At 34.6% G+C, this 19,668-nt stretch overlaps 1 protein-coding gene across 2 annotated transcripts in view; it reads left to right on the top strand.

The window, feature by feature from the left end:
• The first annotated feature begins 4,960 nt into the window (after positions 1-4,960).
• CAC2 (acetyl Co-enzyme a carboxylase biotin carboxylase subunit) overlaps positions 4,961-19,668 on the top strand; it is a 55,471-nt gene continuing 40,763 nt past the window's right edge. Inside the window, exons 1-3 of one of the 2 annotated variants that reach the window (XM_089819646.1) lie at positions 4,961-5,458; positions 6,151-6,225; positions 7,328-7,710. In XM_089819646.1, the coding sequence (XP_089675772.1) occupies positions 6,184-6,225; positions 7,328-7,710 (425 nt within the window). In that variant the 5' untranslated portion in view covers positions 4,961-5,458; positions 6,151-6,183. The remainder of the gene's footprint in view (positions 5,459-6,150; positions 6,226-7,327; positions 7,711-19,668) is intronic. The other variant, XM_089819645.1, reaches the window with a different exon arrangement.

Here is a 19,668-nt window from a genome sequence, read left to right on the forward strand (position 1 = left end):
GCGGGAAAAAAAAAAAGAAAAAAAGAAAAAAAGAAAAAAGAAAAAAGAAAACTTGAGAAACCATATCTTTTATGATATATTTATAATACTTGAATTGATTATCATATTTGATGTTTCTTTATAGAGGATTGTAAGTATCTTTTGGAGCTATAATTTGATGGTGATATGTACATAGGTTGTCATCAATTTGAGGACATATTTGGACTTGGTACGAGACTTTGAGTCTTGTGTGGGTGATAATTGAATGAAATACACTGCTGATATTTATTATGGTGTCATGGGTATACAAATACATGTTTTGCATTCAAAACATAAAACAATGTTTGTGGTGATTTGCTTTGATGTTAGGAGGGTTTTTATTATCTCCTTAATGCTTATCTAGTTCCTCGATTGTGGTACTTGGCAACTAATATGCTTGGAAAATCATATCAGCTATTGAATTGGTGTTTGAGTTATTTAGTATATATTGAATTATTCTCTTTGATATATTAGTTTTTAGTTTACTAATGTGATGATTTGAGATTGCATGTTCCAATTTTTGGATCTCTAAATTTAGTGATTGGTAGATATGTGCAATCTACAATTGATTGCAATACGATGACATGTGAACTATTTATATCCACCAAGTTTCACTCAGTGTTGGTCACATACTTTGTTGGTTGGATTTTTCTATGGTCTTTAGTATAGTGGTATTCTTTCTTTGATATGAGAGGGTGAATGATGATTATATAAAATCTACATAGTTGGTTGATTAAGAATTTTAGCATGTTGTTCATCATGATGTCATGATAAATTGGTTGCTTTTAATGGTTATATATTTTTAGTGGGATCTATTAATGGTTATGTAATGTTGTTATGGGATCAAAACCTAATTGGTGGTTTGGTGGGGGTTATATTTTCTTGGCTTGGAGATCCTAGTGTCACTTGATGTTACTTACATTTTGATTGTATGTATATATACCTACATGATCTTTATTTAGGAGATGGTTATTGATTCTCAATGTTATTTGGTATCATGGTTAAGTGGGAGTTGTTGGAAATTATGTGGTTTTTCCATATGACGGTGGACAATCTTCTTTAATGTTACACATGTTGGATGATCCATTGATGTTGTTGTCGTAAAAGGGTCCTTTACATTTGTAGGTTTACTCACAAGTGATGGTTATCTTCTTGGAGATATTGACATCTTTGAGCCATAAAGGACTCATGGAGACTTTGGTTGAGGTCTTTTGCATGATTTTGTTTGACAAGTTATTCTTGTTTGACATAACGGTTGTTATAATGTCACGATTTACTCTTGATTACCAATTTAAAACTCTGGAAAGATACAATTCCTTGATATGTTCATGTAGATTATCTTATCTTCTAGGAGGAGATGGTTAGACCATGTAGTCATATTTATGTTTCTGACTCCATGGTTAGGGGTTTGAAATTATCTTAGCTCGTTCTCTTTGTATTGAGCACATGATAATTCACTTTAGTGCTTAATGACGGTGTTACATGCATGTGCATTGTTTGGTTATAGGTACTCGTGGATACATGAAGACATGGGTGGACCTGGTGTTCACTTGTAATTAAACAGTTATGTTGAGATGATTAATAGTTTCAGTAGGAAGATCGATGATCTTTTACTAGGTATTAGACTTGAGAGGAGAATATAATCATAGTGATTCATGACTTGGATATATTAATTTCAGCATTTTGATTCCCACTCTTGGTCCACTCGGTTGCTTACTACTTGAGAGGTATTGCCATATGCTCTTTTTAGGTGTTGATCTTGAGCTATGAAGTTTTTTTGGTTTGGAGGATCAATTTGAGAGATGTTTTGTATTAATTGTCCCATTATGCATATTTTTTGATATTGTGATATCACTAGGAATATAGTAGGATATGATTTATTAGAAATGTTTGCTTTGTTGGGAATGATTATTATGAGTTTGATCTTCTTGGTTATGAGAGATGCACATCCATGCTAGTAGTTCATGATATTTATTTGTTTGGTCTACGAGATTGGACAGGTTTGGGTGTTGCTGTGTATTTTTTTTTCAATTTTTACAGAGGAGATCATTCTTGATAAAATAATTTCTTCTTTGACATGCTGGTAGAAGTACAAGTAATATATTATAAGTTTTCTCTCTTTATTCTTTGATTTCTTCTACGAGATTCATGGTTAAATATTTTGGGAGGGTGGCAATATATTGTAGGAGAGAATGCAACTATTTGGATTGCATGTGTGAATTGTTGTGATTGTTCTTGGCACTTCATGTCATGATTTAATTATCACGCCTTGATATGAGCATTCATTTCTAGACTTGATATTCTGAGCTTCATTTTAGAATTAGTAATACTCATTTAGTGGGAATTCCTTGATATCTATTTGCTTCATTGATAGGTTTTGATAAAGTTATTGCAATTTATAGTTTAATTTGATGTTGACATGAGTTTTAAACTTGTATTTATTATAACTAGGAGGTGTGGATGGTGGGATGTATTGATATGTTTTGTGGATGTCATTTCCAAACATGTGGGCTTTTGCTTTATGGCAATAATTTGGAGCCTTTTCTACGAAATTAGATTTGGTGCTTGGGTTCTTGGATTGACACATGTTCAGCTTGGCTTGTTCCTTCTCTACCATAGTTGACATGTTGGAGGGTGTGAGGAGTTCTTGTCTAAGATGGTGGTCACTTGGTTTTATCGTAGGTATCTTGATAAAGCACAAAAACATGTTGAAGATTCATATTGTTATGTATAGCTACATCAATTTGTTTTATTGATTAACCCTCGTACAATGCAAACAACAAGTGAAAAAATCCTAGGATAAGGTATTGTACACTACACATAATATTTAGAATGCATTACTTTATTATTATGTGTGTGGTGCACCTAAGGGAACCTATATGGACGTGCATCATCGATTGTGACATTCTTGGGGCCACTTCACACGTTCTATATAAAATTGGGAAATATATTTCATGTGAGTGTCATATTGGAATATAATATTATATTTATTTAATATTGAAAAAAAATATTTTAATAAAGTGAATAAGTAGTATTCAATATTAAACAAGGGGTCAATTATATATTGATTGTTTTATTTTGTGCTGATCAATTTCTACAATAGATAATACACGTTAGTGGTTTTAATTGGTTGGTTGAGTGAACAATCATTATTTAGTCTTTTGGAGAAGTTCATATGGGAAGCATGACTTGAGATGCACAGGTTCACACTTGCGCACATGGAGAATGCATAAGAGGGCTTGATGTTTCAGAAGTATTAATTGTAACTCTTTAAGTGATTTCTATTTCCTTATGGTTGAATGATATGATGGAGAATGCATACTTTCAGAGGCTAGGCATTTACCTTACAAGATTTTTTCTAGAGTATATCTTGTGTTATCTTGTGACTTGTCTATTTGATATTTGTACAACAACGATTTTGTAAGCTTGTATGCATGCTCGTCTCTCATGGGTTATGTAAGAAAGTGACTAATTTTAACTAATATAAAGCATTATTTCCTAACAAAGTTGAGTTGGATTGAAATTATCATAAATAATTCTTTAATTTCCTAGAATTGACCCTTGTTTGCAAAATTGGTAGGACCAATTCTAGATTTCAATACCAAAAATTAGAGCTCTACCTAGATTAATGGATCCATGATAAAGAGACTAGTAAAGTTGCTAAACAAACTTAAGGACCATGTTAAACAATATTTAATTTCTTCTCAATCAAAACATATGCGTACCAATCTAACTTGCATAAAAGATACATATATTAAAATGACTATGCAATTTACCAACCACACCATTTTAGACATTACTGCCATGTTTCTATAATGACATAGTATGTTATGAAATCTTCTAATTATTAAAGATGTCTTCGTGTATTGAAATGATCTAAACATACCTTTTTATACATCATCTTAGATTACGAGTTGAATTGTTTCCCTCTTGAAATCACATATAAGGAGTTATCTATCTATATCTATGTAATATGCATATAGGTGGAATACACAAGTCCAATAAGGTGGGTAGGCTATAATATGGACATATAGTAAGAATGAATTAATACAAATCATAATGAAAAAAATTAAATAAAAGAACACTACGATACATATTAAATATATTTCATTTTAAAATAATCTAAAAATTAATTATTAGAAAGTATTTTTTGCAACATATCAATTCTGATACTTATGTAAGATTCAAAGACAAAAGTGTCCATCCAATTTCATTGACTTCACTATAGATGGGTGATAATTCTCATGCCCAGATAAAGATAGAGATAAAGGTATAGGGGCGGGGGTGCCCCATCCCATATATTCGGTTCCCCATCCCATATATTCGACAGACCTTGACCTAGGGCCTGAATAAGATTCAAATACACAAGTGTCCATCCAATTTCATTGACCCTAATCTCTCTTTAGAAAAAAATATTTTTAAAACATACCATAAAAAGTATAATCAATATTAAACATTTCCGACTAAAATAAAATATTTTTAAAACATAACATAAAAGTGTAATCAATATTAAACATTTCCGACTGAAAATCCAATATTGACAACTTTATATGTGCTATTAACATCACCAACAAAGAAAATGTAGGCTTTCAAAGCTGTAGCAAGAACTTGGTGGCCAACTCCCTCCAACTCCAATAAATGTGTTGTCCAAAATTTCAACTACTTTTGTCACCTTTCCTGCTAAAAATAATAAAAACTTAAACAGCATCAATTGAATTGATAATCCAATTAACGGAGTCACATTCATTCCCAGATATTTGGAACAAATCTGGACCCCTGATGTAAGGTCTAACGCCACATCGAAGCTGAAGACATTTAATTAATAAAATATTAGTACTTATTTTCCAGTAAATAACACGAAGAAAATACAAACGGGGTGAACTGGGCGGAGTCTTCGATACTCTTGGCCTCGTTAAGACCCATTTTTCTTTTACATTCGTACAGCCAACGTTTTATTATAAGCATTAAATATATTCATATTCCTATATACCCAAGCTACCTCCACTTCTGGATGTACCGGAACTTGCAGGCTGCAGGGTAACCATTTGAAGGTATTAATTTCGCTTATGCTTTTGATCTGCTTGACAATTCTACGTTTCGAAAAGAAGATCCGTGCAGGAATAAAAATTCAGAAATAGCGCGATTTTGCTCTCAAATGAAGATATAATGTCCTATGTCAGATAAATTTCAGAAAATGAATGTATCTGTGCTTATAATCATGGAAACAGCCTCTTTCTACTCACACTTTTACTCTGTGTAGTAGTTTCTAATCTGTGAAAATGAATGGATGTTGCAAAACTATCTTAAAATGAGTGCATTGCAATCGCAATGGCGCAACTTTTGTCCTTCTGGCGTTGGTCTGAGAACCTTCCGATTTGGAAAACTTAACTCATTTCGCTATATGCAAAGATGAGTACAGTTTTACTTCAACTGATATATGGTATCGTCTTGCTTCACGATTTTACCTTTTCCTGGAATTTTCATGATAAAAAAAGATGTACCCCGTCATATAGATCTCAGAAACGAGTTCATTTATACTGCATATAACATAAGGCTTATTTTGTTTTCTTGTGCCTTTGATGTGAAAAAATGATCCATTTCAAGTAAATCTCACAGAATGGTTGCAGTGGTTACGTGAGTTATGTAAAGCTTAAGTTAACAATATTGGTTTTTCAAAAGGTTTTTTTTTGGTCAATATGAGCTTTAGCAGCGGGGTATGTTAATTGTTGAGCAAAATTCATTGTTTGCTTTCTGTTTTTGCTATGCAACTAGAATTTCTAAAGCTAATATCAAGCGCAACTTTTTTTTGTTAATGTTAGGCTATAGTTTCTTTTGGGATTGTTATCAAGCAATTGTTTTATTTCTTATTGGTTGACATCAAGCTAAACGTTTTTTTTCTGGATTGATATCAAGCCCAGGAGATTTTTTTTGAAAACCTAAAAGCTTTGACAATTGTTTTTTGAAATCCAGAAATTTTAACGCTAGGATATCCTAATGCCCAGTGAATTAATTCCTAAACTTTTACTAACAGTTTAAGAAATTTGATTTTTTTCGTTAGTGAAAGTCTGGCAATATGATAGCTAGCTCCATAAATTTGTTTCTATAGACACTGACAAGGTGTATTAAATGCAGGTCTATAGGGCAACCTGCAATCTGTGACATAGAATGGAGGCTTCAATTTTATCCAATACCATATGCTCAGTTTCGGTATGAAATTTTGTTGGTTGTAATTTTTGAAATTAGAACAGTTTTCATTAATAAAGGAATTGGTCAATTTGTGTTTTACTTTTAGGCTGAATCCAGACCAGATTGAGTCTTTAAGATCTGTGTGTAGACACGAGTGATTTAAATAATCCTGAATTGTATCAGACTTTGGAATTAAAAAACTATTCGTTGTAGGAAACCTTGCAAAAAGGTGCTTTATTTGAACTTGAGATGAACTAATCGTCCTAAAAGTTCAAATAATGCTAAAATTTCAATTTATTGCTGCTAAAATGGTTCTGTTAGTACCTTTACTTGACAAGTTGAATTGAGTAAAAAAAGACAAGCATTTTGATCGAGTTATAAACTGGTGTCTTATGTTTATAATAGGCCTTTTGTAACTCCTAGCTAGCTCAGTTTAGTTTAGTCTCGCCAAGTCTACTCGAGTTTAGCCAATCCTTTGGGAAATTGAGGTATAAGCTTGCGCTTTAAGTTTATCATGGGCTTTTTGGATCCCCAGTCTAGCTGAGTTTCAGTTAGTCTTGCTGAGTGTACTTGTGTTTAGACGACCCTTTGGGAGATTTGACAGTTGGGTTTACTTGGAAGTCCGATTCATGGTTTCCGCAAACACTCAGCAAGTACCACTTCAATATTTTTTCCCACTTCCAGTAGAGTACTATAATATGCATTGAAAAACTGTCTGCATAGAGTTGGTTAATTTTGAAAGAATATGCTGAGGAACCTAGCTCTGATGTCAGTGTTATCATGGAATTGGTTAGTTTAATGTACAAGGAAACATTGCCTGCAATGAGTTTATTAATATTTGTTGAATTTTGTCAGTGGCCCTAGCTTGAGTTTCATTCTCAATAAATAATTGGCTAGTGTTTTGTATACAAGGAATGAGTTTATTATGTTTCTTTGACACATTGGCATATTTTTTACCTAGATCTTGCTAAAGTATATGAAAATACCATCCACATAGAGTCGATTAGCTGTCAGTTTTTATCCTGGATGCCATTTTAAGTGAACAAATGTGCTACTTAGATAATACATGTATGGAAACACTGTCTGTTTAGAATTTGATTAGTTTCTTTTGAACCATTGTCAGGTTCCAAGTACTGCGGTCATTTCAAGATGCATTAAGCCAAAATCATGCCAAGTTTCTGGATGGAGCAGTGAATTGAGGTGTTCAACCAAAGGATCGAGGAGTGGAAGTTTCAACTTTTCATACAATAGCAGCAATTCCTTCTCCCAAAATGCTTACTCTTTCACCAAAAAAGGGAAATCTCGCACTGGTGCACTTGTATGCAGATGCCAGGGACAGAAGATCCTGGTTGCAAACAGAGGCGAGATTGCTGTTCGTGTGATTCGCACAGCCCATGAAATGGGCATCCCTTGTGTGGCAGTGCATTCAACCATCGATAGGGATGCACTCCATGTTAAAATGGCAGATCAAGCTGTCTGCATTGGAGAAGCACCAAGCAGTCAATCGTGAGTTAATTCCTTTGCATTTGTGTTAACATTGTTAAAAAAATTTAAACTTGGAAAAGTAGCTATGTGTGATGGCAAATTTTAGTTCAATTGACTTGTTATTCCAATTTTAAATGAAAGTCACTGTTTAGTTGCAAATTTTCTTTTTTTTTCTTTTTTAAAAAAGAGGGGTAAACGCTTTGATTTGGAGCTATGAACCAGTGAGGTCACAAACGGGGGACCTCATCCCCATGAGATTTGAACCTTGATGGCAAGGATAACAACACAACAACTTAACCATCACAACATGCCACTATTGGCATTGCAAATTTTCTTATTAGTTAATAATCACAATTTTTATTTTTTCTTAAATAGTTGCATTTTGGTGATTTTTCCAAATTTCTTGATTTTTTTTCCTTTTCAAATTTAATGAATTGAAACATTTTATCATTATAATTATGTGTTTCACATTTAAAGTTTCTTCTTCTGCTTTCCCCTAATTAACACTTTTGGGATCTTTGAGATACATGTTAACAGTTTTTTGATAGTATTTACATGTAGTCACCCTGGTTTTCTGTCATCGAAGTTATTTACTGAGTGATAGATCAATAAGGTGCATATGTGACTGAAGATTTGGAAATTGATCCTTTAAGTTGCAAAGGTCCATTAAGAAGAGTTATCCATGTTCAAGAGAGCGCTTTAGCTTCAATGTAAAGAAGTTAGCAGTTGATGAAAAAGGCTAATTACTAACATTTCTTAGAAGTTATGAAAAAAGTTCTCATGCCTTCTTACGTTCTCTGCATTGAGAATATCCAATTAGGACAAAGGATCAAGAATGTCTCATCTATAAATAGAAAACATCTAATTGCTCTCTAACTCAAAGGTCACCATTGTTAGTGATGTAAACCAACCTCAGGGAACTATTTTTGGCTTGAATTTGGACCTTCAGGTTATTTTATTCTTTTTAATTAATTCTCACTCATTTATTGTGGTCAGCCCTGATTTTTATTGCCCATAAAAGCAACTCTCTCAATTGGTATTTCACAAGAACTCAAGGAATTGCATTCGTTTGTGTAGCAGTCTAATATATTTACTCTGCATCTCTCTTTGAGCATATCCAATGGGGAAACCAGATCCTATGGTTTTGAGCTTAGGCACATGTGAGCTTGTTAGCTTGATCTTGTGTGAAGGTTTCAAGCAATCCAAGAAGATTTGGGTTCCTTGCTAGGGCTAGGAATGATTTTGTATCTTGTCAATTGGCTTTGCAAGTAGGAGGCTCCTTAGAGCTTATTGGTGAAATATCTGGTTTTTTTTCAAACTATTGGCCTTAACATCTCTTTTCAAACTATTGGCCTTAACATCTCTTTTCAAACTGTCTACAGATCTAGGGTGATTTTATATTTTGCTTTGCAAGTAGGAGGCTCCTTGGAGTTTATTGGCAAAACATCGCTTTTCTAAATTGCTATTGCCCTTAGCATCTTTTTTCAAACTGTCTACAGATCTAGGGTGATTTTCTATTTTTATTAGATTTGTCAATCTAGGGCATTAGCCATCAATCTTAAATTTGTTGTCTTTTGATGATCATAGGACATTTTTGAACTTCTTAATAATTTGATCAAAAAGGTGTCAAAAGATTGTGATAACATGGGCAACTCTCTTTTTCTTGCCCATGAAAGTTTCGGGCCTTACACAATGATGTAGCTAGATTGAGATTGTCAATCAATAATTAGTGAGAAACTTGCAGAGAAATTTGCAAACTTCTTAATTATTATGGAAATCTCAATGGGCAAAACTATTAAACCTTGTCTTTTCAAGTGGAGAGTTTACTTCACTATAAAGATTTGTAGTATGTGGTTGATCCCAAGAGAGAAGAAACCAAGAAAAAATAGAAATTTTTCTTTGAAGGATGCTTGAATCATTGAGTTCATAGGCCACCAACGAAAGTGGGAAAATTGCATTGAATTTTCAATCAACCTTAGGTTTATGCGAGCTGGAAAGGGGGAGTACAATAAGGTAGATGCAGCACTTGTAGCAGGATATAGAAGGAAAATGATGCTCGCACTCTTGATTTCAATAAGATTAATGATTATGTGGTGAACTTGTTGGACTTGTAGGATAAGCTTCATAATTGTAAGAAGAATTTCAGGTTTGAAGATTACCACGACATCATATTTTGCTTCCTGATTTTGGTTAACAAATGTTTCAACTAGGAGCTTATGCAAGGATAATTTATAGATTTCACAACGGTAAAGTTTTAGAACAATTCATCTAGGAGTAGGGATGTCTTTGAAAGAAGGGTGCTTTTGACTGCAAGGATCAGACTCAACATGTTTGTGGCAAAGGGAGAGCTTGAGCATGAAAGCAAAATTATTGTTATGACTTAAAGAACTAGATTTCTAGCTACAGATACAACTCCAAAAGATATTAGGGCAATGAGGTCAACAAAGAGAACCAAAAGAAGTGCAAGAAGAGGCTAGTTTGATCTTTCTGGGGGTAGTTAGGACCCAGCAAGGAAAAATGTGACAAATACAAATGGGGAAGTTTAGAAGAATAAGAAAGAGGAAGTTGGCATGCTTATTTTTCTCTCTCTTGTGATACTTATTATTATGTTCCCCACGACACTTACTTTTTGATTTTTGCTTTACTCATTATATGTCAAATATTAATAATACACTTTCTGCTTTTTCTATGCTAAAACTCAAAATGTCTTTGTAGTTAATGGTTCCTTTGAAGATCACTTGGGAGCATTGATGCTGGTTTTCTGGAGGACATATTTAGGATGTATATTATGCCCTTCAACTTCATTTGAATCTCTTGTTTGTTAGAATTTTTAAGGGATAAAACTTAAACTTTGGCTTGATACATGTGTAGTGAAAGACATAAATCATCTTTTCTTTTGGGAATTTTTTGATCGTGAGGATAAATTGTGCAAGTTTACCAGCTTTGTCTTCTTAGATGATGAACAGAGAGATCTTGTCTTTGTGGTCAAAGGAAATGATGTTAGTAGATTCCGGGATGAGAGTCTATAGTTGGGAACAATTGCTTTCTCACTTTAAGAAGTTAAGGATAATATTTGAGAAATATAAGGAATACGAGGCACTTGTTGAGAACCAATCAGGGCACAAGCTAAATAGTAGTTGCTTGGGAGAATCTACCAGTTGTGATATATCTGTGCTCAGTATGAAATTCATTGAATATAATGAACTTGAATTAAGGGCTGGTCGGCCAGCCCTGGTGGTGCTCCAAAGCACGCTTTAGTTTATTTATTTATTAATATTTAAATATTTAATAAACAAATATGCTTAGGGTTGATTCTAGACGACTTAAATGATCTAAAATGTTCTGTTTGAGCCAACCTGGTCGACTGGGGTTTGGATGCCTATTTGAAGCCAGCGCTGATTGTAATTTTGGCATGCTTGAAACTAAAAACTGCCTCTGAGTGTGCAAGGGTTGTAGAGAGGAAAACGTTGCAGCCAGAATAAGTTCTAAATTTTGAGACAGAAGGAGCATCTACAGGTTGTGAGTCAAGATATCAGGTTGAGCAACATAAGGATAAAGGTGACAAAGGAGCTGATCAATAAGGGGAGCACAAAATAGACTTTTTTTAGTCTTCGACAGGCAAGGTTCATCAAGTAAGATTGGAGCAGCAGTGTAGCCATCTGTTACTGGGAAATCCACCAAAGAGAGGGTATACAAGATTGGGTAAATGAAATGGACTGACTGGGGATGAGAGACATCACTGTTTCTGACATGTAATCCCCTGTAAACCAGCTGTTGATGCATCCAAACATCTCTTAGGAACAGTTTGGGTATTGTATTCTGTCCTAAATGTTAAATTGTATGGGTGATTTGAAAGCAAACTCTTGAATCTGAGAAAAGTTACTGAAGTCATCCATTGTGCTTCCTGGACATTTGTATTGTAGTAATTCTGATATTTGTCCTGTAATAAGTTTAGTATTTTGATCTGAGTTGTTCTACAAGCTGATTGCACTACCAGCAATGTTTAAAAAACAAATTCTACTGCAAATTGGTTAAGGATATTGCATTGAGGTTGTTAGAAATTCCATACCGTATGCAAACTAGACTAGTTAGATTCCCTTGATGGCCCATTTTAGAGTGTTTGGTTGGGTTGCATATCTTTGTATTCTAGATGAGCAAAGGAAGTTGGATGCTAAGAGAGCCAACATTTATGGTAGGGACTATTTGGTTTTTTCTTTATGATAGGCTATTTGGACAATTCTTAGGTTAGTTGCCTTCTCAATACAATTACAAACAGACTTATTATTAATAGAGATAAAAATTTGTGTTTGGGGCAACATTTTTACTAAGAGATGTGTGATGGATCCAACATAAATAAGAAGTACACTGTTGTGCACATCTTGATTATTGTTCTTTATGTTGAGGAGTTAAACTAAGAGGCAGTGGTGTTTCTCTCATCCAAGATACGGGTTGGGAGATTAAGATAGTGTTTGAGATGACAAATGTTGGACTTCTTCATTTCAAATGTTGGACTTCTTTTGAATTACATGTTATGCAGATATAGGATGGATGCCCCTTTGTATTGGAAACTCATAGGAAAACTGATTTACTTGATTCACACTCCTAAACATAACATATTTGTTGTTATATCTGATGAATTAATAATAAAGATGACAATGTGTATTAGATACATGAGAAAAAACTAAAATATCTTTATTCGCTTGTGAAATTATTGCAGAGAAGATCATAGATGGTTGGCCAAGGATTATAGTTCATCTGACTACACCATACTACCTTCCTTGACAATGCACAACATTTTTAAAGGACTTTATAGTTGCCAAGAGGAACGCAACCGTAAACTTATAACTGCTCAATATTGACAATCAACTTAACACATAATTAACACATTGTCATATAACCAATATTATTGAACGTAACAATAATTTTTTTATGTTGATAACATAATCCCCTGAAAAGAAATAGTCTTCTTCCAGATGACAAGTAAACATCACGTAATATTCTAGAATACTAATGGCAAGAGTTGAGCAATGACTTGTATGGTCAAAACTTAAAGTTGTAGTGTACTTTAAAACTCAAATGGGAGTTTGGGGGCAACACCCCAAGCAGGGTCAAGGGGTAGCACCCCTAATAGAGATTTGGGGCATAGTGCCTAATGAACTTTTTAAGATACCAAGAGCGATGTTGATGAAGCTATTAAATATAACTTTCATTTGAAAATTATGACTAGGTTGTTCTCTCCACTTCAAAATTGATGGTTGTTCTTTGTTATCGATTTTTTTGTTTGCCCAAGAAGTCAAGATTGATTGTCATACAAGATGTATGATATGACAGTTAGGAGGTAGTATGGTGCAATGTGTAATATGCCGAGTAAGAAAATTATGCCTACAAGGAGACATGGCAGTTGTTGTACAATGTTAGTACGGGGTCATACAATGAGAAAAGGATGTCACACAATGCTGCTGTAAGCTTGTACTTGGAGGTGGATATAGGGCCACATGATGTAGCCTTGTTGGAGTTGTGTGCTAATTTTCTCTGAAGCTTGTACAACAAATATAGAATGCTAGGCCATACAACTAGTCTCGAACTTGCTTACATGATGAGCATAGAAGTGCCAAGCCATACGATGGGCCTTGAATTAAATCGTATGGTATGAATTAAGTAATGTTGTATGGTGACTATTGAACTTATTCACACCTTTAATTGTGGTGGCCAGATGTCAAAGTCCACAAGCTATTATACTATGAATATTGTATGTCATAGCGGATAAGTGGATGTTGTATAGTACCAAGGAGCCAAAGTTCGTATCAAAGTTGTCATAGCAAGGGTTCTTCTGCTGAGAAAAAAGCTTTTCAAATACAATTAATATAATGTTGAATTGGTAAAATGGATAGTTGAGAGGTTAATGTATGAACTCGCTATAAGTGGAGAGCTATTTTAAATTTTCTCTTTATTTCTCCATCGTACTTTATGATATTGTTTAATTTCGTCCCTTTAATGCTTTCTTTTCTTTGCACTTTGATACTTCATCCTTTGTGCTCTTTGATATTTCTCCTTTCTACTTCCCATTTTTCTCCTTTAAATTGAATTTTTGTCAACCCTAATATTTTAATAACTTCTTGTTGATAATTTGTCACTTGTCAATTTATTTTTGAATATATATATTTTTTGCAACTCCATCATTTTTTGCTTTTTATTTTTCATCCTTCTCAATTCCCTCTTTCTTTTCCTATGAATTTCAATGAAGCTGCCCTTGCCAATTATATATATGCTCCATTTTTCTTTTAATATTATTCGTCGTTTGATGTATCGTCCATAATATCGCATGCTTTCATTGCTCACTCTTTACGAAGGGTTGTCGCTTCAAGGAAATTACATTTTGACGAAAAATACCTCACAACACAATGAAATGATTCATTAAAAAAAATCTTGTCTCATTAATAGAACAATCTTGTAGCTCAAGCACCCCTCCATTGTTTGGTTCTATGCCTTTCCTTCTTTTGTCCATTCTTTACTCTCCATCTTTGAACTTTGATTCAAAGGATACTGACTCACTCACCCTCTAGTTTCTCAGGTCAATGACATACTTCCTTTACTCTTGACCAAGAGTGTGTTCTACTTCCAATTGTGATATGCCTGAGTAGCAATTAACCATTGCCTCTTGAGGAGTGTGTCGTATGCCTTCTTTTGCAATGGAATGAATACAAAGTCCAAGAGAAATGTTGCCTCTTGATTGTTACTTTTTTTTGTCATTAGTCAATTTGATGTTGTGTTGTTTGATCCTACCATGTAGAAGGTTGGTGGTTGGAGCATTGATTTGGTAAGGCATTTACAAATATCTTCTAGTAGCACATTGACTCCCAAGCCTCTATATATGATGGTGTTTTTTAGTTTCTTCCCCATTATTTCCATCTCAATGATAACCAACTTCCTCCGAAAGCTAATCATTAATACATGGGATTGTGGGGTCCTCTTGTGGCTTACATTGGTTTTAGATGACAGTGTTGTCACTTATCATATTGGTAATTGCTACTGTTAGCTCAACATGGTTTGAAGAAGGTTTGTCAGCTTTATGGATATGGTTGTTTGTAGCACTTATCGAACTATGCTCTTCTCTAATTTGATCACAATGACGTGCTTGATATTTTGATGGAGTTTCTTCGTTCCTTTGCTATTACGTGTTCTGCTTTTGCTTTGGCTTCTTAATGTTCCATCTCTGTACAAGGGTTTGTGACGCAGGGAGGGATGAGATAACTAGGGCCAAAGGCACACTTAGCTATTCAAACCACCTGCGAGAGTAAACATAGCGGAAACAAACACCAAAATACAACAAACTCGAGAGATAGAGGAACTAATGCCTTCACATATTCATCAAAATTATCAATTACATGCCCAACTATAAGGCCTTCTGGGATACGGCCACATTACAATCAAATTCGAACTTCAAAGATCATACTTCGCATCTTAGCTTGCTTTTGTTCCCCCTACACTTCTACCTTCTTAAAATTTCTCCCTAAGGCTCTACCAAAGACCTCTTTAAATACATGCGCGGCCACAAGTCAGCTTGTTGCAATACAACCAAAATAACTCTCATATTAAATGCTAGAACAAGCCACAAGTCGGTTCTCAACAAATACCTATCACAAAATTAAATGGAAAGGTCAGCTCCAACAAGAAACCGCACACAGACAACTCGACAAATGAAGACCAAGCAAAATGCTGCAACACGATGAACTTAGCAAACTCGGCAACCAAAGAAACTCGGCATCTAGACAAGCTCAACAGCCAAAGGAACTCGGCACCCAAACGAACTCGGCGACCAAAAACTCACTCGGCAACCAAGGAGAGCTCAACATCCAAAGAATAACTTGGTAGCAACTATGAACTTGGCAACCACAATGAACTTGACACCAACTAAGAAACTCGACAATTCAAGACATTGCAACTTGGCAACAAGAAGAAAGAAGGGAAATATGCAGGATAACAGTGCAACCCAGGATGCTCCTGCATTAGACAATAGAGGATGAAAGAAATGATTCTTTTGAATCATTGAGATGTTACAACCTAAGCTGAAACCAACTCAAATTGGGAAATCGATGTAGCATCTTCCATTGGTTTGTTCTTCCACTGTACTAAATACTCATAGTAATCTTTTCCTCTTATGTTTCTACCAACTTTTTCATCCAATATTTGTTCAATCTGCATCTTAGGATAATCATCTGATACAGTAACTTAATCGTCTAACTCATGATACTTGTATAAATCAGCAACATTGAATATATGAGATATATCCATGTCATCAGGTAACTCAACTTCATAAGCATTACCATTGTCAAACTTGTTCAAGATTTTACACAATCCGAACTTCTTCATCTTCAACTTACTGTATGTTCCAACAGGAAATTTGCCTTTCTTCAAATGCACCATCACCTCGTCACCAACTTCAAAAATATGATGTCTTCTAGACTTATCAACATTCTCCTTATACTTCTGATTACTTTGATCCAACTTCAGCTTCACTTCCTTATGCAAAGACTCCATGAAATCAACAAACTCTTCTCCTGCATCACTTCTCTTTTATTCACCAGCAATATTCTTTAAATTTGATACCCCTCTATGTTGCATTCCAATAACAATCTCAAAAGATTTCTTCCCTATACTCCTATTCACAGAATTATTAAATGCAAACTTAGCTTGTGCTAATACCATTTCCCAATTAAACATCTCAACAAATTACCCAAGCTTCTATTCACAACCTTTGTCGGTCCATCTGTTTGTGGATGGAAAGTAAAACTATACTTCAACTTAGTACCCATCTTCTTCTACAAGGTCTTCCAGAAATAACCAACAAACTTATTGTTTCTATCAGAAATAATACTTTTTGGTAATCCATGCAATCTCACAATCTCTCTAAAGGAAATCTCAGCAACATGCTCAGCATCTGATGTCTTCTTACAAGGTATGAAATGAGCCATCTTAGAAAATCTATCCACAACAACAAATATAAAATCATATCCCTTCATTGTTTTAGGCAATCCAAGAACAAAATCCGTACAAATGTCACTCCAAGGTTTCTTAGGAACAAAAATAGGTGTATACAAACCAATATTCTGACTTACTCCCTTTGCAACTTGACAAACTCCACAACTCTTTACGAACTTCTAAACATCTTTATACATCTGAGGCCAATAATACTTTTCTTGAACAAACTCAATGTCTTATCAATTCCAAAATGGCCAGCCAAACCACCACTATGCTTTTTCTTAATCTTCTAGGAATACACAATTGAATACCCTTAAACAACATACCTTCTTGAATAAAATACTCATCAAAATTACTTGGTTGTTCTGTCAAACTAGGTGCTCTACACTCCCTCCACATCTCGGAAAAATCAGGATCAGTGTCATACAATTCCATCTCATCAAAACCAAGAATTTCAACCTTCATCTCGATCAATAAAGAACGTCTTCTACTCAATGCATCAACAACTCGATTAGTGACTCCACTCTTATGTTTAATCACAAATGTAAAACTCAGCAAATATTCAACCCACTTCATATGTCTCTAATTCAACTTATGTTGACTTCCCAAGTACTGTAAAGCTTTATGATTAGTATACAATACAAACTCCTTAGGAATCAAATAATGTCTTCACTTCTTCAATGCTTGAACAATAGCATAAAACTCTTGATCATACACATAATATTTCCTTTTAGCATCATTCAACTTCTCACTAAAGAGAGGTTTTAACAGGTTTACCTTCTTGACATAATACAATTACTATGGCACTACCACTTGCATCATATTCAACTTGAAATACCTTATTGAAATCAGGCAATGCTAATACAGGCAACTCAACAACCTTTTGTTTCAAAGTCTCAAAAATGCTATCAACTCCATGTGTCCACTTGAATTCCTTTTTATCTCCTCTCATTGTCGTAGTCATAGCACTACAAACAGAACTAAAATTCCTTATAAACTTTCTGTAAAAACTAGCCAAATCATGAAATGATCTTACCTCACCCACATTCTCAGGTGTAGGCCACTCCAAAATTGCTTTAACCTTCTTAGGATCCATCTTCAAACCATCAGCTGAAATCACAAATCCCAAATACACAATCTCTTTTTGCATAAAAGAACATTTCTTCAGATTAATCATCAACTTTTCCTGTTTCAATCTTTGCAAAACTAGTCTAACATGCTCAAGATGTTCTTCCTTAGTCTTACTGAATATCGGAATATCATCTAAGTAGACAATCACAAACTTACCTAGGAATCTTTTCAGAACTTCATTCATCAATCTCATGAAAGTACTAGGTGCATTAGTCAAACCAAAAGGCATTACCAACCATTTATACAAACCATCTTTTGTTTTAAAAGCAGTCTTCCATTCATCACCTTCTCTGATTTTGATGTGATGATAGCCACTCTTAAAATCAATTTTGGTAAAATACTTTGCTCCACTCAAACAATCCATTATGTCATCCATCCTCAGCATAGGAAACTTATATTTCACATTGATCGTGTTAATAGCTTCGGAATCGGTACACATTCTTCATTATCCATTCTTCTTAGGTGCTAATACGATAGGTACAACACATAGACCCAAACTTTCTCTGATCAAATCTTTCTCCAACAACTCATGCACTTGTTTGTTAAGTTCTTCATTTCTAGTAGGTGTCAATCTATATTGTGCTTTATTAGGCAAACTAGTTCCAGGAATCAAATCCATACAACGACTTATGCTTCTCATTGGAGGTATAAACCATCAGGTATATCTGCAACAATATCTTTATCTTTATACTTTGTCAACAATTTTGTAATTTCTACTGGCACTCGATCAATTCTACTAGCATCTACTGTCACTTGGTCCCCACTGATTGGCACTTGGCTAACACTGTTTTCTGATACTCGACTGCTACCAGTACAACTCGGTCTCTTAGGGATTATAACAAAACATATTTGATTCTTCTTCATTTCCTTTTCAAATTGCTTTCCATTAACCATGCAAATTCTCATAGTAGTACATTTAACCTCATCTGGACTTTCAATCAAAGACAACAATATTTGCTTCTTCCCATTCACCCAAAGAGTATATTGATTCAATCTTCCATCATGTACAAAATATTTATCATATTGCCAAGGTCCACCCAACGAAATATGACAACAATCCATAGGCATAATATCACACAACACTTCATCAAAATAATGTCCAATCTTGAACTTCACAATACATTGTTCACTTACCAATATCTTATGCTCATCTTTGATCCATGAAACATAATGGGGTTTAGGATGCTCCAACCTCTGCAACTTTAGCTTTGTAACCAATTCTTCTAATGCCAAATTTGTAGAACTTCCACTATCAATGATCACCTTGCAACATTTTCTATCCATCTTATATCTAGTCTTGAAAAGACCTCTCCTCAGGACAAATTAATCATCACTTCCCTTATTACATAAGGTTCTTCTCACCATCAGATTTTCTCCAGCCTCAGGCCCACTAGGTGAACCCTCAATGTCTTTTTGAATCACAACATTTCTGTTACCTTGCCCACTTTCGGAAGATCTACACTTAAAGGATCTATGTCCTTCTTTACCACATTTGAAACAATTACCACGAAAACCACCTCTAGAATAAGAATTACCTCTTCTTTGGTAAAAACCAGTACCTCCTCGGTAGGAATCACCACCTTTCCACTCGATCTTACCTTTATCATCATTCTTCCATTCAAATTTGCCCTTATCTTGCATAGAATTGTCAGATTTGCCGCCTTCTCCATAAGATCTTCCTCTGATTCTCTAGAATCTACCACCTCTACCTCTTTGTCTTTGTTCATCCTTCTTTGTCAAGATTTCATCAACTTTCAAGGCATACTGATATGCTTCCTCCACACTTTCCAATTTCACAAAACTTATCTCATCTTGAATTCCAGATCTTAATCATTTACGTACCTTGCAATTTTCTCAACATCATCACCC

This window comes from Cupressus sempervirens, chromosome 3 (genome assembly GCF_028749045.1).
Source record: "Cupressus sempervirens isolate cs-2001-9-10 chromosome 3, ASM2874904v1, whole genome shotgun sequence".
NCBI classification, from domain to species: Eukaryota; Viridiplantae; Streptophyta; class Pinopsida; order Cupressales; family Cupressaceae; genus Cupressus; species Cupressus sempervirens.